At 37.5% G+C, this 27,086-nt stretch overlaps 3 protein-coding genes across 4 annotated transcripts in view; 2 read left to right on the top strand and 1 right to left on the bottom strand.

The window, feature by feature from the left end:
- LOC132122788 (mitochondrial import inner membrane translocase subunit TIM50) overlaps window positions 1-3,349 on the bottom strand; it is a 35,397-nt gene extending 32,048 nt beyond the window's left edge. Inside the window, exons 1-3 of the mRNA XM_059533202.1 lie at window positions 3,104-3,349; window positions 1,971-2,130; window positions 1,293-1,324 (exon numbers count right to left, since the gene is read on the bottom strand). Of these exons, the coding sequence (XP_059389185.1) occupies window positions 1,293-1,324; window positions 1,971-2,130; window positions 3,104-3,304 (393 nt within the window). The 5' untranslated portion in view covers window positions 3,305-3,349. The remainder of the gene's footprint in view (window positions 1-1,292; window positions 1,325-1,970; window positions 2,131-3,103) is intronic.
- Window positions 3,350-6,714: 3,365 nt separating this feature from the next.
- LOC132123062 (BTB/POZ domain-containing adapter for CUL3-mediated RhoA degradation protein 2-like) lies at window positions 6,715-10,009 on the top strand. The gene is made up of 6 exons (XM_059533583.1): window positions 6,715-6,754; window positions 6,842-7,011; window positions 8,733-8,816; window positions 8,935-8,987; window positions 9,087-9,282; window positions 9,358-10,009. The coding sequence occupies exons 1-6, from the start codon at window positions 6,715-6,717 to the stop codon at window positions 9,574-9,576; spliced, it is 762 nt and encodes a 253-aa protein (XP_059389566.1). The 3' UTR covers window positions 9,577-10,009.
- Window positions 10,010-11,228: 1,219 nt separating this feature from the next.
- The window catches only part of LOC132122787 (small G protein signaling modulator 2-like), a 52,896-nt gene continuing 37,038 nt past the window's right edge, over window positions 11,229-27,086 (top strand). The window contains exons 1-2 of one of the 2 annotated variants that reach the window (XM_059533201.1): window positions 11,229-11,562; window positions 15,632-15,707. In XM_059533201.1, the coding sequence (XP_059389184.1) occupies window positions 11,503-11,562; window positions 15,632-15,707 (136 nt within the window). In that variant the 5' untranslated portion in view covers window positions 11,229-11,502. The remainder of the gene's footprint in view (window positions 11,563-15,631; window positions 15,708-27,086) is intronic. The other variant, XM_059533200.1, reaches the window with a different exon arrangement.

The raw sequence follows: 27,086 nt of genomic DNA, 5'->3' as shown, positions 1-27,086 counted from the left end.
GGTGAGCTTAAAAGACTTTCCGATCACAAATGTTTGAATGGTATGTATATACATGTACAACTGTTTATGCTACAAAGGTTTACTCACATTCTCCATTAATAATTTCCAGAAAGATAGAAAAAAACATGTCAGACTGATCATAAAGCCAGACCCTGAGATAGAGGTAAAATTTACAGTATAGGTCAGAAAAAGATCACAAGTGCTGAGATCAGTGAAACCCAACCAATATAATGGATGAGGTGTGCGATCAGACACCAACGGCCCTGTGAACTCCAGTGAGATAACACAATGACCTGTGAAGTGTGCCCTTACAAGTGAAATCTAACTTAAGCAGGTAACACAACAAAAGTGGAGGTGCGCTCTTTGAAGTGACCACCTTCTTAAATTCACACCTCTGGCTCATGCCTCCAGACTAGGTGCATTTGGCATCTACTTGTGAAGTGTGCCTCTTTAAAGGTGGGTGGCTTGCAGAAACATTACAAAACCTTGCTATTTTGAGCTTTCAAACAAGATTAAATGCTCATTTACAAGCTCCAAGGCCTTTAACAGCTTAAAAAGATACGGGTTTGGAAAGGTAAGTGAAAAAATAATGACAGAAAATTTCTTTTTTGGGTGAATACATTGTGATAAATAACAATATATAATACTAATTCATTATGAATTGATATTATTTATAATACTAATTCACTATTTAGACATTTAAAACTAAATGTTGGTTCTGGTCACAACATCATGGTCAAGCTACGGTTACAGTAGCACAGGTCTGTTGCATAGAAAAGAGAGGTACAAAATGCAGCACCAACAATCAAAGCACATTTCACTCCAGCTTCCTGTGAGACTGTCTTTGTAAAGAGAGTTGTTTGAAGTGGGCCACCTTGAGAGGTGCTAGAAATCTGCATGCTAAAGAAAGGAAATTCACTGCACTTTGAGAAGTGTGCCCTACAGAGTGAAAATATTCACACGGATACCTGAATGAACTGTGCCAGGTAAAAGAGACTGATGGGGAAGTGCAGGTGAGAAAGTGTGTCATGGGAAATAGTGCGGCTTAGAGCTTGTTAAAATAGAAAAAATGGAGGGAAAACACAAACAGCTGGGAAGTGTTATGGCATAAACTATCACCATTAATAGACTGCTTACTAAATCTATTCAGCTAATTTTTTTCTCTTTCTTGATAAGGTGATGAAATGCATAGCTCATTAGAATATGTACAAAAGATGTATGGGTCATTTCAAAACATTTAAGTGTTAAACTATTAAGTCTTAAAACCTGATTTTGTTAAAGTTCATGCTTACCTTATTTCCTTGTTCATCCACAGAATTACTACCTAGAGACCAGAAACAAAGCAGAATATTTGTCATGATCTCAAACATTAAATGAAATATAAAATATCTAATAGATGTTACAATCTTATTTTAGCCTCTTTTTTTTTTACACATATTCGTCTTTAATTGAAAATATTGGAACTCATAAACACAATAACATGTCGATATTTTACACATACATTTTTAAATAAATATCAATTAATTACTTTATCTAAATAAAGAAAATTTTTAATTGAAATAGTTTGAATTTAAATGCAAAAACATGTTAAATTGTTGGTTATACATAAAACCACATAAATTAATATAAATAAATGATATGAAAATAAGCAAGTTAGATAAATATTTACCATTACCTCAACATAAAGTATCCTACAAAAAGTATTTTTTATTTTAATTTTTTTACCAGAGTAGCATTTTTTTTATACAAAATACAGTAACAATTGACATCCAAAAACCCTCATGATAATTCAGAACAATCCAAAGAGTAATCCAACAATGCCAGTTAAATATGTTTTGTATAATCCAAACACGACGCCAGTCACAAAAGTTTCAAATAATCCACCAATGTTCAAAGAAAATCTTCAAACCTATAACATCCCAATGCACTGGTGCCCAGCCTTAGTGAAAGAAAGCACCAGGCAAACTCACCGAATATGTACATGATGCCGACTGTGCTTCCAAGACCCATAATTCCTGCTAACCGAAGGACCATCTTCTTAGCATATGCCGTGTTCTCTTTCTGTTTCTTTTCTTCACCCTGTTCATTTTTCTTGTGATCAGAGTCATCTCCGTCAGGAGGGGGCTGGTCCTGTGAATGAAGTGTCAAAAGCATCCTACTTTACAGCTGTCTGGGATCATAAGCATTAACTGAAAAACCATGAGTTTCATGTCCCAAATCTTAAACTTGGAATGCAACACAGCAGCAAGTTTGAATATTTATTTCTGTTAATATGCACCAATTCCTTTATTTTTAATGGTCCGAGGAGCTGTCCCATTGTCCTTTGACAGACATTCATCCTTCAGCCCTTATCTGCATTCAACGGTCAAAAGTGGGCTCTGACCTTGCATGACACAGCTCCAATGTGAAGGTTATACAAAAAAAGAAATTAAAACCACACTCACTTGAAATGTTGCATTTTATGTTATTATTATATTTTTTTGCATTATAAACTAAAAATAAATTCAGTTTAACCCTATAAAGCATGCATCATATTTGAAACATAAACTCTGAAGGCCTCTAAATTATCAAAATGACAAACACAAAATCCTGATGTATCAAATATGATAAAACACGTATACCTTTTAGATTTCTTACAAATATAATGTCTAAAGCATAAATAAACTGTTCTATTAAATAAATAATTAATAATTAATTTAGTGATAAATGTTTCTGACTATTATTTTAAATGGCAAGCTTTACATAAACTCAGAATCTCTATATATATAATTTGTAAATCAGAGTTATCCTTTTCAACCATTTATAATGCTACATATTTAAGAATAAATGTTATATAACGCACTGATGATGTGAAAAAACTATAATCAATGTTATTGCTCTGTCATACATAACACAGACTGCCTGTCTGTCTTCATTCAAACCGCTACCTGTCAACCTTCACTAACCAGACCTAACCATTTGACAATTTGCTGTCTTTTTTTATTCATCAACATACTCAACGCCTAAGTAATAACATGTAAGAATGTAAATATTTGTCTATAACACGATAACTGGCTGTCTAAAACCCTGGCATGTGTGAATGTCAGGCGGTCATAGCACTCACCTGGCTTTTCTGCTGCTGAAGCCTTTCTTGCAGTATTGCCTGGGCCAGTCCTCCTGTGCCACTGTTACCAGATGTGTCAGTGGAGAGAGACCTAACAACATCCAGCGCCGCTGGGGCCGTGGAGCCGCTGGTCCCCTGCCTCAGTCTGAGGAGGCCCCGGCTCGCCCGCACACACATGGGATACACGGACACCGCCGACATCTTGAATATGATACAGCTAATACACGGAGCACGAGTGGAAAGGACAAACGATTTTGATTGGTTACGTCTATTGTGATTGGCAGGCAGAGAGCGCCAATCGGATCTATGAACTGCAACGCGGAGGCTGGTCTTGGAATGTCGTCACTGTCAGCTTCAAAAGCTGTTAAAAGTTCCCAATATTTTAACTACAAATATCATAGTTAAATGCAATACTTGGTTTCTTAATAAAAGCATATCGTGTATAATGACTACCGTATAAAAAAATAATACAAGGATGGCATCTTATGGAGATATACTAAATATATATCGGCAAATCTAGAACATTCACTGTGATATTGGTATACATTTCAAAATAAAAGTCTTGATACTATTTTTATTTGTAGGAATATATAAATGAAAACGAAAAAATACATTATTTAATATCTATTAAATAAAATAAATCTATAAAATATTGAGTAAAACATGAAGATATGTACAGCATTTAAAAAATAAGTGGTTTGACTGAGAGTCTGGGTATGTAACGGTTAAAAAGCCTGTTATAAATCATTAATAAACATGATTTCAGGACATGGACATAGATATAAAGATAAGATGTACAGTCGTGGCCAAAAGTTTTGAGAATTACATAAATATTGAAAATTGGAAAAGTTGCTGCTTAAGTTTTTATAATAGCAATTTGCATATACTCCAGAATGTTATGAAGAGTGATCAGATGAATTGCATAGTCCTTCTTTGCCATGAAAATTAACTTAATCCCAAAAAAACCTTTCCACTGCATTTCATTGCTGTCATTAAAGGACCTGCTGAGATCATTTCAGTAATCGGCTTGTTAACTCAGGTGAGAATGTTGACGAGCACAAGGCTGGAGATCATTATGTCAGGCTGATTGGGTTAGAATGGCAGACTTGACATGTTAAAAGGAGGGTGATGCTTGAAATCATTGTTCTTCCATTGTTAACCATGGTGACCTGCAAAGAAACGCGTGCAGCCATCATTGCGTAGCATAAAAATGGCTTCACAGGCAAGGATATTGTGGCTACTTAGATTGCACCTAAATCAACAATTTATAGGATCATCAAGAACTTCAAGGAAAGAGGTTCAATTCTTGTAAAGAAGGCTTCAGGACATCCAAGAAAGTCCAGCAAGCGCCAGGATCATCTCCTAAAGAGGATTCGGCTTCGGGATCGGAGTGCCACCAGTGCAGAGCTTGCTCAGGAATGGCAGCAGGCAGGTGTGAGCGCATCTTCACGCACAGTGAGGCCAAGACTTTTGGAAGATGGCCTGGTGTCAAGAAGGGCAGCAAAGAAGCCACTTCTCTCCAAAAAAAACATCAGGGACAGATTGATCTTCTGCAGAAAGTATAGTGAATGGACCGCTGAGGACTGGGGCAAAGTCATATTCTGCGATGAAGCCCCTTTCTGATTGTTTGGGGCATCTGGAAAAAGGCTTGTCCGGAGAAGAAAAGGTGAGTGCTACCATCAGTCCTGTGTCATGCCAACAGTAAAGCATCCTGACACCATTCATGTGTGGGTTGCTTCTCATCCAAGGGAGTGGGCTCACTCACAATTCTGCCCAAAAACACAGCCATGAATAAAGAATGGTACCAAAACACCCTCCAACAGCAACTTCTTCCAATAATCCAACAACAGTTTGGTGAAGAACAATGCATTTTCCAGTACGATGGAGCACTGTGATAAAAGCAAAAGTGATAACTAAGTGGCTCGGGGACCAGAATGTTGAAATTTTGGGTCCATGGCCTGGAAACTCCCCAGATCTTAATCCCATTGAGAACTTGTGGTCAATCCTCAAGAGGCGGGTGGACAAACAAAAACCCTCTAATTCTGACAAACTCCAAGAAGTGATTATGAAAGAATGGGTTGCTATCAGTCAGGATTTGGCCCAGAAGTTGATTGAGAGCATGCCCAGTCGAATTGCAGAGGTGCTCAAAAAGAAGGGTCAACACTGCAAATACTGACTCTTTGCATAAATGTAATGTAATTGTCGATAAAAGCCTTTGAAACATATGAAGTGCTTGTAATTATATTTCAGTACATCACAGAAACAACTGAAACAAAGATCTAAAAGCAGTTCAGCAGCAAACTTTTTGAAAACTAATATTTATGTAATTCTCAAAACTTTTGGCCACGACTGTAAATGTAATGTAAGAGTAAAGCACGTTGACAATCCCTGATCTAGCCAATAGGTGGCAGTAGATATTAAATACGGTTTAACCTGTTGCTGTCCTGTTATCACCCACCGAAGGTAGAAGTAAAAAGTGATTTTGCATTTGTATATCTTCAGATAGACCTGTTTGTTTTCTTATTATCGAAAATGATTGAAGTAGAACTGTCGAACTGATCAAGTCATCGGTTTCAGTTAAACGCCCACGAGGGACTGCAGCAGAGGGGGTGAGTTTTCTAGATGGGAAAAGTTTCTTCATCACGATAAACTTACAGGTGCATCTCAATAAATTAGAATGTCGTGGAAAAGTTAATTTCAGTAATTCAACTCAAATTGTGAAACTCGTGTATTAAATAAACTCAATGCACACAGACTGAAGTAGCTTAAGTCTTTGGTTCTTTTTTTTATCGGTCTTATGAAGTATTCAAATTATTTGTTGAGATGAGTGAATTGGTGGGTTTTTGTTAAATGTGAGCCAAAATCAACACAATTAAAAAAACCAAAGACTTAACTTCAGTCTGTGTGCATTGAATTTATTTAATACACGAGTTTCACAATTTGAGTTGAATTATTGAAATAAATGAACTTTTCCACAACATTCTAATTTATTGAAACACACGTTGCTTAACTTATAAACAAATTAAACTAAATTGAATTAAACTAACAAATTAAACTAATTCTAGCTTACCATTAAACTTAACTAAAGTCCAGAAATGTTTCGTCATTAGGCTTTTTGTGTCATAATATTTTAACATATGAGCAGACTAGACACGTTTGTCTGAAAGCATTGCCTGTTTGTAAATGCAAGTAGATACCTCTACGTTAGTTTAGTAATATTTCAAATAACATCATGTATTAATTGTCAAGAAATAAATGATATAAATGCAATATGTCACTTTTAGATAGTCTTTCAATTAAGTATAAGGCCATATTTGCTGTTATTATGGGTATTCATTGCATACTTTTACCATAATATTCCATATTGTTTAAACATCTTGTACATGTTTGTGTGTGTGTGTGTGTGTGTGTGTGTATATATATATATATATATATATATATATATATATATATATATAGTTTTGTGTTGTGTAGCATGTAGGTTTTGCATCACTTGCAGCCTGCTCAGCAGCAACCACCACAGCGGGGGAAATCAGTCTTTCCCCCAATCAATCAATCTTTACTTTTCCACACTGAAAGTGCTCACTCGACAGGACACCCTCCTGAGATCCATGTTCAGTGGCAAGACGGAGGTGCTCACTGATAAGGAAGGCAAGTTATTTAGACAGTGCAGAGATACAATGTAAACACTTGATTCAAGGTGCTGATGTGGTTAATGTTAATTCTTTTTTTTTTAAGGTTGGATTTTAATAGATCGCTGTGGGAAACACTTTGGTTCGATTCTCAGCTATCTCCGTGATGGATTTGTGACCTTGCCCAAGAGCAGACAGGTTAACATGGAGGTCCTAGCAGAAGCCAAGTATTACCAGATCCAGGGGTTGATAGACGTTTGCCAGAGAGCCCTGCAGGTTGGTTGAGACTTGTACTCTTGATTGTGTGTGTCTTGTTTATGTGTCATTCTCATGAAATCGGTCAAAAATATCCAGGTTATATTTCATTCCAAAACTAAAAGAAAGAAATTAGATATTTAATCAGAACCAAAAAGAGCTTTATTGCTAAGTATGTTTGCACATACAAGGAATTTGTTCTGGTGACAAGCTTACAGTACACAGACAACAACAACAGACTCAGCCACAGTGATCTTTGGGTTCTTCTTTACCTCTCTCACCAAGACTCTTCTCCCCCAATAGCTCAGTTTGGCCGGACAGCCAGCTCTAGGAAGGGTTCTGGTCATCCCAAACATCTTCCATTTAAGGATTATGGAAGCCACTGTGCTCTTAGGAATCTCAAGTGCAGCAGAAATGTTTTTGTAACCTTGAACCAGATCTGTGCCTTGCCACAATTCTGTCTCTGAGCTCTTCATGCAGTTCCTTTGACCTCATGATTTTCATTTGCTCTGACATGCACTGTGAGCTGTAAGGTCTTACTGTATATAGACAGGTGTGTGGCTTTCCTAATCAAGTCCAATCAGTATAATCAAACACAGCTGGACTCAAATGAAGGTGTAGAACCATCTCAAGGATGACCAGAAGAAATGGACAGCACCTGAGTTAAATATAAGAGTGTCGCAGCAAAGGGTCTGAATACTTAGGACCATGTGATATTTCAGTTTTTCTTTTTTAATAAATCTGCAAAAATGTCAACAATTCTGCGTTTTTCTGTCAATAATGGGGTGCTGTGTGTACATTAATGAGGAAAAAAATGAACTTAAATGATTTTAGCAAATGGCTGCAATATAACAAAGAGTGAAAAAATTTAAGGGGGGTCTGAATACTTTCCGTACACACTGTATGTATGTATGTGTGTGTGTGTGTATATATATATATATATATATATATATATATGCAAAATTAGTATGTACAGTTGTGATATATAGATGGAATAGAATAGAATTTACAAGAAATGGAATAAGATGTAAGGTAGTGTTAAGTAAATAAAAGTGGTATAGCACAGTGGTATAGTAGGGGAGAGCATTAACTTTTAATAGCTAAACTCTGCAGGACACTGGGTCCCCCACGCAGGAACAGGGATGAAGACCTCTGAATTATGGTAATGGAAATCTGGGCAAAGTCTTGTAATATCATATATGGTTGTTTATTATAAGTTTGGGGTCGGTAAAAAGTATTTTTATGCTTTTGAAAGAAGTCTCTTGCTCTCACAAAGACTGCATTTATGTCAAAAAAAAAAAGAAGTAAAAACAGTAGTATCGTGAAATATGGTGAAAACGGTTGTGCTGATTTTCGTGGAAATTGCAATGCATCTTTTCAGGGTGGTTTTTTATGATGAATTTGTTCCTTTGATGAATAGAAAGCTTAAAAATTCCTTGATTTGAAATATAAATCTTTTGTAACATTATTAAAGTCTTTACTGTCACTTTTGAACAATATAATAAATATAAGGTCACTTAATAAAAGCATTAATTTCTTTCAGAAAACAGTCATACTAATGTAGACCTTTGAAAATCTAGTGTATGTAAAAGAATAATGCAAACTATTTAAATATTCTTAAAAGCAAGCATTTTTTATGTCATAAAATAATAATAATTTGGGGGGAAAACATGACCCAGATATATATTGGCAGGCTTTGTGAGATCCACTTTTTTTTATTTTGTTTGTTTGTTTGTTGGTAGGAAAATGAAGAAAAGGCTTTGTGTGTTATCCCGGTCATAACATCTCCTAAAGAGGAGGAGAGACTGATACAAGGCTGTGTAAGGGTGAGACTTTCCTGGAGTGCAAACATTCTGTCTTTTGGGGTTTGTTTTATGTTCACATAAAAACAAGAAAATCTGCAACTCTGAATGTGTTTTGGCATTATTATTTTTCCACTTATAGCCTGTTGTAAAACTGCTTTACAACCGAGGTAACAACAAATATTCCTATACAAGGTAAACACGAGTACACGATTTACCTTTTTGAGAGATTCACTTGGCTTCTAGTGTCAATACTTATTTTCTTTGTGACTGGTCTTTGATTTTCCTCAAAAGCAACTCGGATGACCACCTACTCAAGAATATCGAGCTGTTTGAGGAGCTGTCTCTGAGCTACAGCAGTCGTGTGCTCTTCATTAAAGAGGTCATTGGAGATGAGATCTGCTGCTGGTCCTTTTACGGACAGAGGCGCAAGCTAGCAGAAGTCTGCTACACATCCATTGTTTATGCTACTGAGAAAAAGCAGACAAAAGTAAGTCATCTTTGAAAAGGTATTTCTTATAGCCTGTTTAACTATGACAAAGAAGAACTCTCGCAATGTGCTCAGGTTGAGTTTCCAGAAGCACGGATCTACGAGGAGATGCTAAATGCCCTGCTGTATGAGACTCTCCCAGTCCCAGATAACTCTCTGTTGGAGGCCACTCGCAGACGGAACAATTGTTGCTCACACAGCGAAGAGGAGGAAGCCGTGGAGCTGAGGGAGCGTGTGCAACGCATCCACATTAAAAGATACAGCACTTATGACGACAGACCACTTGGACATTAGCCTAACTGTGAATTGAGGCTTCCAGGACATTTTATATTTATCCTTTCAACTAGTGCTTCTGTTTTCACATTGTCTGTGGAGAACACTAATCTACCAGCACCGTTTAACCACTTTGTAGTTCGCTGCCTGAACCGATGCTACTTTGTGATTTTTATTTTTTTGTAGGTGGCTTGACAATCGATGTTTTGGATGAAATGCTACTTGAAAATTGATGTCATCATCACAGAAAGCTGATAATGAATTCGCATTAGTGCTTTTAAATTTTAAATTATTTACCATATTATTTTGTTGTTTTTATTTTTTTTTTTTTAGAAAACACTTTTTTAAAATAGTAGTTACTCATCTAATCATAGCATGTTTTGATAACATCTTCGCCAAGATGAATTTGCCAAATACATCACTGCTACATACAGGATCATATACTCCGGTACAATCCTGCCTTATGCCTACATCATCTGATACTGTGATTAAAAAAAAAAATTATATATATATATATATATATATATATATATATATATATATATCTCATGTATGTGGACTTGTGGTTTATATTTGTGAAAATCAGGTGGTAGTGTTTGATGTTTTAATGTGGTGCTTAATGAATGAATGAATGTGAACTAAAATGTTCCTGCTCCAGTTATTTGACACACACCAAATATTTCTTTAACTCAAACAGTAATTCACCCAAAAATGAAAACTCTTTGCGGATCTTAAGAATAATTCAGATTGGTCCATAAACTCCAAAACAACAATGGACTCATTTGACTCAAATTGTGTCAATGTATGGACCAAAAAGAGAGAGATTTGTCATCTTTTCTTCTTTTTGAGTTCTCCTAGTCATTTTAACAGTATGTAATTTAAATAGTTGTCCACCCCCCCCATCCCCCCCCCCCCCCCAAAAAAAAGATTTTATCACCATCAAGCCATCCAAAATGTAAATGACTTGGCGAAATTTAACATTACATCACTTGTTCATCACCGATGGATCCTCTGCAGTGAATGGGTGCCGTCTAAATGAGAGTCCAAACAGCTGTTAAAAACATCACAACAAAACATACGTTGGTGGATTTTTTTATGTAAAATAGTTATAGATGTGGTTTAAAGCCAAACCACCTTAGTAATGGAGTTGTGTTTTACAAACAGCTTTTCATTTCACAAGACGTTAACTGATGGACTGGAGTGATGTGGATTTCTTGGTTTTTTTTTTAATCATCTGTTTGGACTCAATCTGACGGCACTCATTCACTGCAGAGGATCCATTGGTGAGCAAATGATGTAATGCTAAATTTCTTCAAATATCTTGCTATCAAGAAAAAAACCTAATCTACATTAAATACATTTCATTTTGGGGTTAACTAATTCCTTTAAAGGCAAATAATAAATTGTTCCACAAACCCCTTAAACAGCTGTGAAATATTTAGTAGTTAGAATTTGTGCGAGTTATTTTTTCCAGTTGAATGCACCTGTGCCATTTCTAGGTAATATCCAGCTGTTCCTTCCATAATAGGATGCGAGACTATCATGCATCGTCATTTCATCCAGTAGATCATATGAACATCATGTCTTGATGCCTGATTAGTTGAACCACCACGGTCGCCTCTGTCTGAGCTGTCAAATGTGGAGGGGAGCTAAAAATAAATCGCCGTCACTGCCTGAACGGCGTGCGGCGCGTGAAGAGATTTTTCCCATTGATCTACAATAGCAAGGGGGCGGGGCCAGCGGTGATTGCGTCATAAAGGAACCGAAGATGGCTTCACGATGCGCTTCGGCAGTGCTTAGATGCGTCAACGCTCAGCTGTCAGTACACACATTTATATGAAAAGGAAGGAAGGGGAAAGAAATACTGGGAGGAAGGCAGGCGAGCCGTTCAGATTTATGTCTCCAGCTAGTTTATGCTGCACTTGGGTTGTTTAACAGTCAGGGACAATGGGTTCGACTACAGATGAAGAATTTAAAGAGAAATTGCTATGGAACGTCAAAAGAGAAGTAAGTGCAATTAATGTATTTCTTGTCTTAGTTTTGATTGAATTCTAAAACATGCTTTAGCTCACATGCTTTGCATCCGATTTAGTGCATGCATATGGAAGTTTTGGATGCGCTTATGTTTACAGTGATGCATTAATGTATAACGAGTTGCATTTACAAGTTATAGGTTCATATTCAAACCCTTTCACCTGTAGCGCTGGAGGGGTCGACTGTTTCCTTCCTCATCCGCCTGTAACTTAATGTTGCTATGGGAGCCAGTGATTTAATCAGAGGTTTCTGCGGTGATCAATATATTCTGTCTTCTGCAAATGACTAGTCTTAACTGAATACGTATTTAGTGTAGAATATGCTCCTAGCCTGTTGCAGTGTAAATAGAAACGTGCTGCCATCGAATTTCCATTGACAGATACATTTGAGGAGCTGAGCGCTCAGAGCACGCGAGGTTTATTTATAACGCGACTGTAAGAGAAAGCACGCGACTTTATTATTTGACTAGATTAGAAAAGATCGGTTGCACTGATGGCTCTGCGTTTAATATGCTTGGATTGTTTTGATCTGGGCTTGTTTTCTTTTTATCGCATGCAGAGAAAACTTTCTCGTGGAAATATAACAGTAATCTAATTTTTGAGCTGTTACACGATAATTTCAAGTTATATCATGCAGTCAAATTCATATACTATTATACAGGACCAGTATAGCCATTGTTGGTTTACGCTACAGGTTGAACTGGCTTAAAAATCATTATTATAATTAGTTTAATTTGACTAGTAGGCTACATTAAGTCAAGTAAGGGATACTGTATGTAAAGTTAAATGTAATATTTTTGCTATAATAACTGGTGCATTGCACTTACTACATTCTTATAGAAAAAAAAAATCAAGACATGACCGTTTTATACGATATAATACGAGATAATATGAATGAACTAATTTTGTAATAATTATTTGACTTGAAATTAATATATACATTTTTTATACAAATTAGGTTAAAGATTCCACTAAGAATAATAGTCAAATACAGTGTAGAAAACAATTCAAGAACATCTTAACTTCTGGACAGTGATGAAATATATAGTTTAGTTCAAACACAAATATATTGGCCCACTCTATGTTATGATTAGATTTAAGTATTTAAGAGAGGCTTCTAATAATATTGGAAAAAAGATTCATCCATGGTATAATTTTAAGCTAAAAAAAGGAGTAAAAACATGTATAAAAAAATCTGTACTAACCGTTTTTATACCAATTCAACATAAGTAGGCTGAGATAATATGAATGAACTGTTCTTGGGCGTATTTTGTAATAATTATTTGATAAGACTTCAAATTCACAGAGTTTCCAATGTTTTCACTCCTGTAACTGTACAGTGGGCTGTTACATTCTTTCATATCAGTGTAATTAATTCTTATCTTTCCTCACAGTGCAGCGAATGCTAGTTTTAAATCCAACCCTCGTGAATAATAGAAATCTTGAATGAATTGCTGCAAAGAATAGATGTCCTAAATTGGTACCAGCATGTCTCATGTGTCAGAACAGACTGTGTCCACGTAGCTGCTTCAGCCTCTTGAACTTAATGCACAGTCCTGGCAGACATCATTTTTCATGATAGCATGTCTAATAGAGGCCAAAAATTCATGGATATAAAGAGCTGGAATAATTCTTAGGGTATCTGGCCTCAGGTGGCCCAGTGGCATGGGTTAATAAGGAATTCAATTTTTAACATCATCTCGTTTATCAAGTTTTAACAAGCTTTTGTGCGTCATATTCATTTAAATCCCCTATTTTTACTTCTAAAATGAGTCACTTCCTCCACAGAGATGTCCTGGACTCTTTAGTTAACATAGTTAAAGTAGCATTGATTTCTATTGATTGATATTGTTTCTCCTGCAGGTCATTCCACATTTATATGTCTTTGGGAAATATGATATATATCTATATATATATAAAAGATATATATATATCTAGAACTAGAACTGTTTTAAGCATCATATGTAAAGTGTGGAAACACAGTATCAGAATGAAATAGACCTGAAAATAACGTGGAATCCTGTGTCCTGCAATTCACATAGGATTCGATTTTTATTACCCCATTGACTTTCTTTGTGTAACATCCCATGTCTCTGTCACTTTAAGCCGCAGTCAGCCGCCTTCTGGTTGCCTAGGAACTGAAAGCATCAGCAGCTACCTAAGAAGTTAAATTGCATCAGTGGACGATTAATACAGCTGCACGAAGCAGGGATCGTCACAAATGCCTCCCACAAGAGCAAAACAACTTAGTTTCGTTTTCCTGTTCTCTGCCTTCCCCCCCCATCAATATTTATTGGCTGCATTGAGTAACGTTACACCATTTTGCAATGATGTATTTAATATTTGCTACATATTTTTGCATCTGCAGAAATGCATCCCCTATTTGATACTATTTTTATTGGGGTTTTTGCATGCAACTGACTGCATCTGCATCCCTTTGTAGGTGTTTACTATATCCTTTTAAATTGGGAAGAGGATGCCAAAGCTCTTTGTATTTATAGATGTTAGATTGTGAATTACTAGTGTGGACCGGCAAGTTCTGATTGCTCCTTATTTCAACTGTAAAAATCCTTGAGTGATGACTTCATTAACGCCATAGTTACTGCTGTCAGCTCGGCTGGAAATGGGTTTTAATGCCATTGTGTTCTTTTGAATCACTATGTGAAGCATTTGCACTACTCGAGTATCCAAACATTCTCGTGCTTTTCGAGATATGTTATGTTATGCAACAGGCTGCTGTAATGAACTGGTTTTAAATCTTTTTAATTATTTTCATTTCCATTTTGTCCCAAGGACAACAGCAATGGCCAAACACTTAATATTAGCCTTTAAAAAAATTGTATGCCCAAAAGTGAAATTTTGATGAATATTTACTCACCCTCAGTTCATTTAAGATGTAGTTGAGATTTGTTTCTTCCTCAGATTTCGAGAAATTTAGCATTACATCACTTGCTCACTAATGGATCATCTGCAGTGAATGGGTGCCGTCAGAATGAGAGTCCAAACAGCTGATAAAAACATCATAATAATCCACAAATAATCCACATGGCTCCAGTCCAAACCATCAATTAATGTTTTGTGAAAATCTGCATGTTTGTAAGAAACAAATAAATCATTAGACATTTTAACTTTAAACTTTAAAACATCTGGCCAAAATATGAGTTTATAATCCATAATAACGCTTCCTCCGGTGAAAATTTCTCCAGGGATATTTGTTTAAGACTGTTTTGGGCTGTTTATACTTTTCATAAAAAGGGCTTGATCAGTGCGTATTTCTCACCTGATTCATGACTTTTTTATTTTTACTGGAAAAAGCTGAATTATAGATGGAGGAATCTTCCTTTAGCCAGAAACAGGGGTCTTAATGATGAATTTATCCATTACAAACATGCAGTTGTTCACTTCACAAGACATTAATTGATGGATTGGAGTTGTGTGGATTACCTGTGGATAATTGTGATGATTTTATCAGCTGTTTGGACTTCTGACGGCACCCATTCACTGCAGAGGATCCATTGATGAGCCACATTTCTATGTTTCTCCAAGTCTTTGATTAAAAAAAACATACTTATCTACATCTTGAATGGTCTGAAGCTGAGTACAAATGAACCATTCCTTTGAATTGTCCTACTTTTACTGTCTGTAGGTCTTGTGGCAAATCTCATACCATAGGGTGCGCACAAGTCATGCCCGTAATCAACAGATGCCCATTATTTGCTCCTTCTCAATGCTACAATTACCCTTCTGCTGTTCTTCAAATTACACAAACAGTATAAAGCTGCCTGCAAGGATTGTGATTAATTAGTTTGGGATTTGCTGTAGTACTGACAGTTGGAAGAGAAAATGTGACAAAGACTCATTCTACACAGTTCCTTGCTCTCCCAGGGAAACTTATCAGTTGAATGAAGCTAATTAAAGCTTTTGTGGTTACGCCGTCATTATTAATTAGTTGCTTTTGTGAACCCAATTCCAAGAATTTTGACTTGCCATTATTGTTTTTGCCAGTCTTTGCCATTTCTAATTACATGTCTTTCCATGTCTAGGTGAAGCAGATTATGGAGGAGGCGGTGACCAAGAAGTTTGTACATGAAGACAGCAGCCACATTATTGGACTTTGCAGTGAGTACAGTTTGAGAGAAGAGGTGTTTTGTATCACATACAGTAGGCCAATGCTGATGTTTTTATGCCTTGCAAAAATAAGCATTTGCTTTTCTGTGACATAACATTTGTTGATTGTGCTGTTTTTAATGTCACCAAGTTATTTTGCTGGTTAACATAAATATGGTTTGAGTTTGTGAGAATAATTTGTGATAATCTTCCATGCATCTTTTTGGTTGAAAATCATTAACAAATGATCATACTGTAGAAAAAGTGAGTTAAGCGCTGTTGTGGAGTTACATTTTAGATTCACAATTTCCTAACGATTTTTGTGAAAGCATTAATTAATTAAAACAACTAATAATTAACAAACATGTATATAACTTTTAATAAAGAAATGCTCTATAAAAGTAAAAATAATAATAATAATAATTATAAAAAATATGTATGTCATTGTTGCAAGACTTTAGAGGCGAAGGCTGGGGCTCGGTGGCATGATGATAGTTCCGGAGCTTTGGATCACTGCCAGTAAAAAGGTTGATTTGTCCGGTGCAGATGACTGGGACTGTGTGTGACTCAGACTCTTTACTCCAGTGACACAGAGACAGGCCGGAACATTAACCCAGGCTCAGCCTCATTACGTCAGTGACACACCAGTGCTGCGTGGCACCACAGATATTGCTTAGTCAATGTACAAGCATAAATGCTGTTTTTATATGAAGGGAAAAATTTATTTACTGCATTATTACTTAGCTTTGTTAACATTTACAACCTCATTTTGCCTTTGCCCATATTTGCCTGAGTAGCCTGAACTCTTTTTGTAGGTATGCAGGGCTGCCACGTTTATACGGAGTGCTTGATTTATCCAAACACGTGCTATTTTCCATTACTCCTCTCGTTTAGAAGACTAAACCGTGAATCAAGGTTTAAGGCCACATGATAACAAGCAGTGATGTCAGCCCTCGGCTACTCTGTGACTCATCTCTGTTCTTCCGTTAGTCGGTTAGTGCTGTTTAATTGTGGAACATCCGTTAATAAATTTGAATTATTACTTTTGTTACTCAGGCACTTTTTTATGGAGACTGTAATGAGGACATCTTCATTCAACACTCCTTTTCATTAGCTTTAAATGACAAGGATTTGGAATATGAGATTTGCTATGTAAATGCTATTGCAATAGCTATTGAACTCCATGACTACAGCAGATCTAGCCTTCTAATGTTATAATAGCAACACTAAGCTCAGCTGTGCAGATGTATGCACTTTGGGGAAATGTGTTTGCACACACACACACACACAAACACACACACACACACACACACACACATTTATAGACAGACAGTCAGTAGTCAGATAGATTGATTTTATACATGCACACATACACGAAAGACACAAGTATCATCATATTCAAAAGATTATACACTTCAGCTTATAATATTATTGTTATAAGTCTATTCAGTGTTGGTTAGTTTTGTCTCTGCTGATGATCTTCATAGTCTTGGAAGGAGTATTTTGATCTATTTTGATTTATTGAGAAGGTGTTTAGGATTGTTATGTCACATATTTGTGTAGTTTTTTTTACATATCCATCATTTTTATTCTTTTGTGGCAAAGGAAATGACTGAAAGAAACTGTAATTTTAGTGCTTGCTTCAGAGTTGTTCCTCCACTCACGCTGGTTATCACACTCTCTCACGCATCGCAGGCATTTTGCATGATGAGTTGGAGCATTTTTGGGTGTCTGAGGGAAAGAGCGTCTGAGTCGTGACCATAAGCAGGGTGATGGTTTCAGTATAAATGCTGTTCAGCACTGGTGTGTGTGTGTGTGTGTGTGTGGGTGGCTGGGGAGGGCTGGTCTAGGAGCACTGCTAGTCTGTCGTCACCACCAAAAAGCAGAGCAATTCCCTTGTTTTCCAGTCAGTCACTGGGCATGGATTCCCCACGCAGTCATCCACCCCCTCACTTCATGCTGGAGCACGCACTCACCCACGTCACAGCAATGTATGACAATGCACTTCCCAGCTAAATTATGTTTCAGGGGAATACATCAAAAGGAACTGAGCCTGTGTATTGTGGGTTGGTTGAACGTGGTGCATGTTATGAGGGTGGCAGAGTGCATCTGAGCACCAACATAAAGGCTTGGTTCTGACCTAGAAGAAGAATCTTTCCATTAGCATCCCTGTTCATCTCAATGGCAGTTGCTTGGCTGGACTGTGCCATGCTGACCAATTTATTTGGGCATATTTGACTAGTATTCATTTAGTTTAGTCTGTACTGAAACAAAAAGTAAGAGAAAAAGAGTATAAGAAATTTGCTATTCACAAACCTCGTCTAAAACACTATACTATTCAAACTTTTTGTATGAATTCTCATCAATGCTGCATTTATTTGATTTAAAAAAAGTAATATTTTGAAATAATTTAGTTTTTTTTTCTTATTATTATTATCATCAAAGTTAACATTTTTGAGGAAACCATGATATATTTTTTTTTCAGGGTTCTTTGATGAATAGAAAGTTTCCTTGAAATAGAAATCATTATATAGGTCTTTACTGTCACATTTGATCAGTTTAATACATCTTTCTGAATAGAAGTATATATATTTAAATGGTCATGTATGTCTTTTGTCTGTTGGCATTGTTTGGGCGATGAATAAATGGACCCAGTTTTAATATTTGCAAAATAATGGATACAATCAGTCATAAAGATGGCATTTAAAAACTAAAATGTGTTCATGTGCAAAGAGAGTGTAGAGTTAATGTCGAAGCTGACATTTTATGCTGATATTTATTTCAAAGGCCTTAAACCAGATTTCCCAGAAAGCATCTGTCAGATGCTTTGATCCCACTAACGTCCTTTCCTATGTGTTTGATATTGGTGTTGCTGACAGATCATGTGTGTGTGTGCCCTGCTGCCTCCCCATAATGCAGAGCCCACACTGTACAGACATGCCCTCATGATGCAGAGCCATTAGGCACAGCAGAGCTGCATAATAGCCCCTGTCCTGATGCTGCCACTGCTAATGCCTGTTTGAGAATTACATGGGTGAGTGTACACACAGATCTCTCTGTATATTTAGTGTAAAAAAAAATCACACTTCAGACATCTCTTTCTTAAACATGAAAAAGCTTGCTTATTCAGGGTACAAATCATACAATGACTTTTAAGGAGGCTGACCTTTTAAAAGGATTTCCACTAAGACTTCATAACAAAATGATGTGATTTGGTAAGAATTATTATTATTTATTTATTTTTTTTATTTTTTTTTGCTTTTAAAATAAATCACTGATGCTCATTCTAAGTCTGAACCTATTTACAGCATTTATAATAATATTTATTACATAAATGAATGTTAAGAAATTAGACCTTATTGTATTACCAGAATTTCTGTAGTAATGGTTCATGGTTAGTAAATTGACAGAAATGACAAATAATCATAAATAATATATTATGATTATTAATATAAAGTGCTAGAGTCGGTTACTGTTGCTATGGTTCCATCTTCAGTTGAATATAATTTTATTTCTTAATGTGATGTGATATCTGACAAATTTTTAACTTTTGAGGTTACTGATATTCATATTCAGGCAAGTTCTATAACTGTTTTTTCACCTACGCTACATAAAACATACAAGGATACATACGGTCAACATTCACTATTGCATCTTAATTATCAACAATATCATTGTGTCTTCCTATATGACGTATCAATATAACTTCCTAAATGAATCATTTATTTACTCACTTCCAGCATGAAAAGAATATCCCACTGGTTTCCCATGGGTAGTTTTGACATAGTGCTGACGTTCATGTGCACTCATTTTGCAAATATGATGACTTGTGGACAATGTTGACTTAAATACTTGAAGGTAGCATATGTTTAAATGTGTGCTGATTTTGTCATTTAGAAGATTTTTGGCCAGCAAGTTCTAAAAGATTTTGTCCTCCATGCATATTCAGAGTTAACAATCAGTGTGTTGTGTCGGGGGTCAGCTGGCTCCAGGCTGTGTAGCTCACTGGCTGATCAATAGAAAGAAAAACACAGAGCTTGTAAATCCTTTAGGTTGTGTTTCAAACCAGAGCTGATTGTGGGTGGGGTCATGGGTCACCAGAAGAGGGTGGTAGCACAAATTGCTATTTAATATGAATGAAAAACTATTAGAATTCTGTAGGGAATCTATTACTTCTGTGCTGTAATTTGGTGCCATTCATGAATAATACAGGGATTAGTCAAATCCTGTTAGATGCTGATTTTCTGCTGTTGTGTGCATTAGAAAAATCAGTTAGCTAAAATCAATGCAACATCTGTGGTGTTGCTGTTTTATATTGATTAACAGTTTACGCATTAAATTACAAAATATTATGCATTAAAACCCCTTGAGCAGTTCAAATCTGATTATTGCCTGTTATAATGACCCTTAAAGGAATAGTCCACCCAAAAATTAAAATTCACGTTGTTCCATACCTGTGCACCTTTTTCCTTTTTTTCTGCAGAGCACAAAACAACATTCAAGAGACATTTCTAAATATCTTCTTTTATGTTCAGAGGTGCCATACAAGATCTAGATTAGTTTGTTTTTTTAGATAAAAAAAAAAAGATCTTACATTACTTGCTCACTAATGGCTCCTCTGCTGTGAATTAATGCCGTCAGAATGAGAGTCCAAACAGCTGGAGAAAGCAATATTATGGAGCTCTCAGATTTTACTATGGTGTGAAGTTAAAAACATGTTAATTATGAATTTGTTTATTTAAAAAAGACTAGCTTTTGCTTCACAAGATTTTACTTGATGGATTGGAGTTGTGTGGATTGTTATGATGTTTTAATTAGCTGTTTAGACTCTCATTCTGACGGCACCCATTCACTGCAGAGCATCCATTGGTGAGCATGTGATGTAATGCTACATTTCTCTAAATCTGTTCAGATGGATAAACAAACTCATCTATATCTTGAATGGCCTGAGGGTAAATTTTCTGTTTTTGGGTGAACTATTCCTTTAAATCAGAGACTTCAAAGGAATGACTGCAAAGCATGAGATCACATCATGTGACATCCGATACTCCCTGATTTGTGAAATGCAAACAATACTAGAAGGCTAGTCAAGGAAGTAAAGCACTGTGTTGTTGTTTCCTTCTTTCCTGTAAAAAAAACCCCCCAAACGTTTCACTTCACCCAGTTCCACTTTCTGTGTGCTGCAGTTTTAAATCCCTAAACGTCATAAGGAGCTAAGAAGGAAGTTTGCTGATACTCTCTCGAACACCTGTGCCACTGTGAGATAATTGGATGTTAATGAGTGAATGAATAGAGTTGTGAGTCATGTCTGTTTACCCAGCATCCCTCAGCTGATGCTCACGATGAAGCATCTTGCGAATGAGTCTTTCTCGAGACCAAAATTCAAATTAGACTGAGCAGGCTTTATTTGTGAAGCACACAGCTGTTCGCTCAGATATGGCCAAGTCAAATGTATAACAGGTAGTAACTATTCCAGATTGGTTGCTACTGTATTGACTCAAAATCAACAGTTAAATTCAGTAGGAAAAGTCATAGATATTATAATTTAAGAAGCAGATGGAGCAGAGCTATTTTATGAATGGGCATGAGTTGTGAATATAGAACACAATTGATTAAGAGAAACTTATAGCATCTGTATCTAAAACAGCTTCTGTGTCCATGTTTGAATCACAGGGACAATCATGTTGGTAGATGAAACGGTTAATTTAGTTATCAACGATATGATCCATTTTTTTAGATGTGGCATGTCACATTCCAAAACAAGACATTTTAAGTCTTTTTTGAACCATGTATTGTGGATAAAGAGTGTTGCATTTTAGGCGTGGCCTATAACAACATGTGTATGGTATCATATACCAAACACTCATAACTATATTTATGTGTTTTAATTAGGAATACACAATGTAATGCTACTATATTGGTTACTGGTCGATATTAGGGAATTTTTAATTAATTGATATTAGATATTTAATTATACAATTAGCCTATTTGTATACCTTTTGAAATTCTCGAAATATATGTCTGTTTTTCATCAGCAGAATAATTATAATAATTTTAATGTTGATTTGGTATTTTAATATTAGTGCATCCCTAATTTACATACACTACAGTTCAAAAGTATAAGGTTGGTAAGATTTTTACAATGTTTTTGTAAGAAGTCTCTTATGCTCACCAAAATGCTGTTATATGGTAAAGTGTTTTATTTTTATATATTTGCAATTTCAAAGCCACTGAAAAAGTAACTTTTTCTATTTTTAATGAATTAATTTTATTGTTGGAGGGACAATGAAACCTTTTTCTCCACAAAAATTTGTTGGTGGACCACATATAATACTGCAAAAAGACTGCACTGAAAAATTGTTGCTGGCTTTGTAAAATGATCGCTAATTATTAAACTTCTGTGACAAAAAGACTAAAGTACTGATGTTTCTGGAATGTTTGGTTTTTAAGGTTTCATATATTGTTTAATATGAATGTGTGACCGTGACAACTAGGTATTCAGTATGAGGTCATGCACTCTTGGAAAAAAAAATGTGCAAAACTTGTACCTTTACGGTTACAACAGCTTGTTACCCTCAAAGGGACAACTTTGTATTATACATCCTTCAGGGATAAAGAAGGTACAAAATGACCCTTCAAAAGTTCTGTCCCAGTGAAAAACTGTTGTACCCCTAAAGGTACAACAATGGCAAAATGGTTAAATATTGGCCGACACTACACTAATCTAGCTTTCATTTTGGCAGCCAGTCCTGTATTTCCACATATGTGGTTGTGGGGTTCATTTAGGGGACCACAGATGCTGCTGGAGTCTCTAGTATTCCACTAATTACAGTCTATCTCTATGACAACACAGTTTCTATACAGGGATTTGGCCATGTCAGAGGCTATTACGCACAAATTGGCTGAAACAAACACACATGGTTATGTAACCCCCCTCAGCTGGTGGTATTCTTTTAGGGTTATTTCTGAAGACAATGTGCTGTGGCCTGAAGTGACTGTGAAGGAGACCACAGCAGGTGATTTGGCCACTGATTGCCCTCCAGATTTGTGGCAAAAGTGCATCCTGGAATATCTTCATGCTCCATCCCTGCTTCCTGACAGCAATACAGGTGCCAGGCTGATAAATTACATCAGGGGTGCTGACAATCGATGAGATTATCCCTGCCACGGTGATGAGGAGCTCACAGGCCCCCTCCTTGCTCTGGTTTTGATGCTGTCTGCAGGGGACGGCGCTCCGGGGGACCAGATGCCATCTGACTTTCACAGCTTGAACTACTCTGTGGTTGTACAGTTCGCTTTGCTCACGAGGACAGGACCAGCGTCATATTCCCAAGGCTGCATTAAGAGATGCTTGATGTTGTATGACATGGACTCATACGAGCTGTTCACTGGGGTTGATGGGAAGACCTGTCTCGGGTGGCTCTGATGGAGGTGTTTTTGTTGTTGATGACTGGCAGTCTAGATGGGATGTTATTTATGTGTTGCCTTTTGGGCTTTGTGGCTGATTTTCACCAGTGGACGTTCAGTCATGATCAGTGTACCTACCTACCTACCTACCTATCTATCTATCTATCTATCTATCTATCTATCTATCTATCTATCTATCTATCTATCTATCTATCTATCTATCTATCTATCTATCTATCTATCTATCTATCTATCTATCTATCTATCTATCTATCTATCTATCTATCTATCTATCTATCTATCTATCTACTTCTGCCAATTTTAAGAGGATTAAAAATCACCTCCACCTGTGTAATTGCTTGCGAAATCCCTTTGGGAAGGCTGGGTCTTCTGCAGCATTCCTGTTCCAAGTGGAGCGTGAATGCTCTATCTATCTATCTATCTATCTATCTATCTATCTATCTATCTATCGTTTACTCTCAACGGAAGATCGAAAAATCGGGGTCCCCTACCATAGGGACACAGTGACTGCCCCTTCTAGAGTCCTGTGAAAGCCACCTGTGCCCCTATTTTCTGGCGTAGGCCAGGGCTCAGCACAAGAAGTCTACTTGTGTAGCACAAGCTACTATGGCACTACCTACTCGGTAAGACTGGATAACACTGGGAAAACCTACACGCTCCACTTGGAACAGGAATGCTGCAGAAGACCCAGCCTTCCCAAAGGGATTTCGCAAGCAATTACACAGGTGGAGGTGATTTTTAATCCTCTTAAAATTGGCAGAAGTCTGAGGGGGAATCACGGAGTCTGAGGCTATACCATGGACTTTACACATATGGGATCCACTTAAGTCTCTACATATGGAACCCAGCACTCTACCGGTTCTTGCGGATTCATCGAGTGAGGGCCTGGCATCGGACGCTCCACCAAGTCTGGCTGCCAAGGGGATGGAGGAGCTCAACAGGGTCTACTCTACTGGGTCACTCAGCGCTTCTACCCATTTGAGGTGAGATCACAGGAGGATACCAGCTCCACACGAAGGCTATAAAATCTAGCGAACATGTTAGGGGTCACCCAGCCTGCAGCTCTACAGATATGAGGCCAATGAGGCACCACGAGCCATCGCCAAGGAGGGCGCAACACTTCTAGTTGAGTGAGCTTGCAGCCTGAACGGGCCGGGCACACCCTGTGTCTGATAAGCCAGGGTGATGGCATCCACAATCCAGTGTGCCATCCTCTGCTTGGAGACAGCATTCCCCTTCTGCCGGCCTCTGTGACAAACAAAGAGCTGGTCTGAGGTCCTGAAGCTTTGTGTCTGGTCCACGTAGCCTGCTCTCTCATAGAGATTTTCCAGATTCTCCATCCGGCTTACCCCCAAGAGCAGCTTCTTCCTTCCCTGGCTTGCCCGTTCTGGGGCCTCTTGGTCATCTGCTCACAGCCAGGTTTGACGGAGGCCCAGATGGGTGGGGTGTGGATGTGACACGGGAGTGGCGGTGGACGTTGGCGGCTGCCCTTGGCGACAAACAGGCTGTGGTGCTGCGGCTGGCGGATGGGAAGGGTGTGCACCTCGGTCTGCTTCTCTGCAGCCAAGAGCTGCTGGACCAGGCTCTCAACTGTGTCGCCGAAAAGGCCGGTCTGGGCCACAGGTGCTTTAACGAACCGAACTTTGTCAGCGTCCCACATATTTACCAGACACAGCCAGTTTTGGCACTCCTGGACCACCATAGTGGACATTGCATGGCCCAGAGTCCACACAGTAACCTTTGTCGCTCATAGCACAAGGTCAATAGAGTTCTTGAGAACTTCTGGGATGAGACCAACCTCATGCAGGTCCCTCTGGGCCTTAGCCTGAAGAACCTGGAGTAACGGCGTAGCATGTAAGGTGGAGGCAGCTTCTCCACAGGCCGTATTAGCATCGTTTGCCAGACGATTACCTACAGTACAGGCACGGTTTACGACGTGACGTCAAGAGTGACCGACTGAAAGGAAACTTGGTTCTCGCAAGACTAGCATATTCTCACCGGAGCTTATGCTACGCCCTATGTCATCCACTGGAACACCACTCTCTGAACAAGCGCATATGACAGTTAGCGGAAGCTAGGGATTACAGTTTATAAAATTGTAAATATGGATATTTTCTTACACAAATGGATCGATTCACTTCAGAAGGCCTTTTATGATGGATGGATGTACTTTTTTGGGCTACAAACACCCACCCCCTACCCCCACACAAGATTTTTTAAAATATTTATAAAGTTGTAAATACGGATATTTTTCTTACACTAATGGATCGATTCACTTCAGAAGGCCTTTTATGATGGATGGATGTACTTTTTTGGGCTAAAAACACCCATCCCCTACCCCCACACAAGATTTTTTTGAATATAACTCCAGTTGTATTCGAAAGTCTGGGTAAAAGTGAGGTAAGTAAATTGAAGTGTAGTTTTCATTTCCCATTCACAATATTAATTAATTCCTTCAATAAGGAAAAACACCATTTCTTACTTTTTGTCTTGCACCACAGTCTTATTTCCTTTGCACAGATTCTCACTGTTGATTGATTTGTTTGGTTTGGTTCATGAAATCATATTTATTAAATAATTTTTAAGTGCCTGTGGAGAAAATGAAAAGATAAAAACTTTCAGAACTTATAATTCTTATACTTCCAGACAACTGAAAAGTAACACACACAAAACAAACAACATAATACACACCACTTTACCAAAAACATACTCATTACAATACAATCAGGTTCTCAAACGGTCTGGGTCCATTACATCTAATAATTTGTTAGCCTGAGATGTTCCACTGTTTTCCCTTAACCCTCATCAGATCCCTCGATCCCTGATATGACTCCTGATGCTCCTCAACATCCTTTAAGATGTTAATCTTTGGGCTGTATTGTTCTTGTTCTCTCAGTGTCTCTGTGCTGGGACTGGATTAGTTGATGTGGTTTCATTAATTAGAGCTGGGTGTTAGAGAGGTAATGCATAGGAGTGACTCCCCAGTGGGAAAGACCATTTTTGGGATTGAGAAAAGATAGGGCCTAGCACATGTCCATTTCCTGTCGAGCGTGAAAACCAAAGTGCACGAAAATCGAACTGTCTCTTGTTCTTGTTCATTTTTCCCTTATTCCATCACCATATTTGATGGGGTGCACTGAAATATTTGTCTAAAATGCTTTCGATTTAATTTTGGGAGCATGAAGAGGTATATTCCACTTCAAAGGCTGTTGACTGTGAATAGTTATCACATACTGTAGAATAGACTTTGAAAATTTGAAAGTCAATATGGGCCCTCGTTGATCTGAATCGTCAACCCATCATGCTTTTCATGGTGTTTATATATAAAATGCTGTTCTGAATAATAGATTGAAGAGAAGAGATGAGGGCAGGTGTGAGTTTGTTATGACTCTATAATGGAGAGGTTCCACTTATGGTAGAAAACTCTCTCATCATATTGTGAATCCCTGTCTAAAATGAATATTGAGTGTCAGTTTCCGTGAGTAACAAAAAGTCTACTTGCACTTGTTTTTTAATATTTACCCTAAACCACATCGCTATCTCTGACAGCAGAATCGAAATGCTCTCTCTATGTGTCTCTGTGGGTGTTTCTATCAAGTGAATACCAGCATTGTCATGTTTTCTCGTCTCTGGGACAGGTGTTTGGTGACCGCTCTGCTCTTCTCCATAGTGTCAGCAGCTGCGGCTGAGTGCTGCGCATCTCTCAGCTGAGTGAAGGTGCTTAGACAAAGAGAGTGTTGATGAAGTAAACTCTCTCTTTCACACAGTGCATGGAGGGAGGTGCAAGCAGATTGATTTCTGTTCAGAGATAGAGATTAGATCAAACTCAAGCTTCTGATCACCACCACCGAGATTGCTGGACTGATGGACTGTTAGAGTAAATCAATATTTAATCACCTGGTGTGAGTGGATGACCTCATAGGCCATTGGAAATTGAGGCACATTTGAATAGTATCACTGTCA

Source organism: Carassius carassius, chromosome 41 (assembly GCF_963082965.1).
Source record: "Carassius carassius chromosome 41, fCarCar2.1, whole genome shotgun sequence".
Classification (NCBI taxonomy): Eukaryota; Metazoa; Chordata; class Actinopteri; order Cypriniformes; family Cyprinidae; genus Carassius; species Carassius carassius.
The sequence above is the reverse complement of the archived record's forward strand: the minus strand, read 5'-3'. Positions and strand labels throughout refer to the sequence as shown.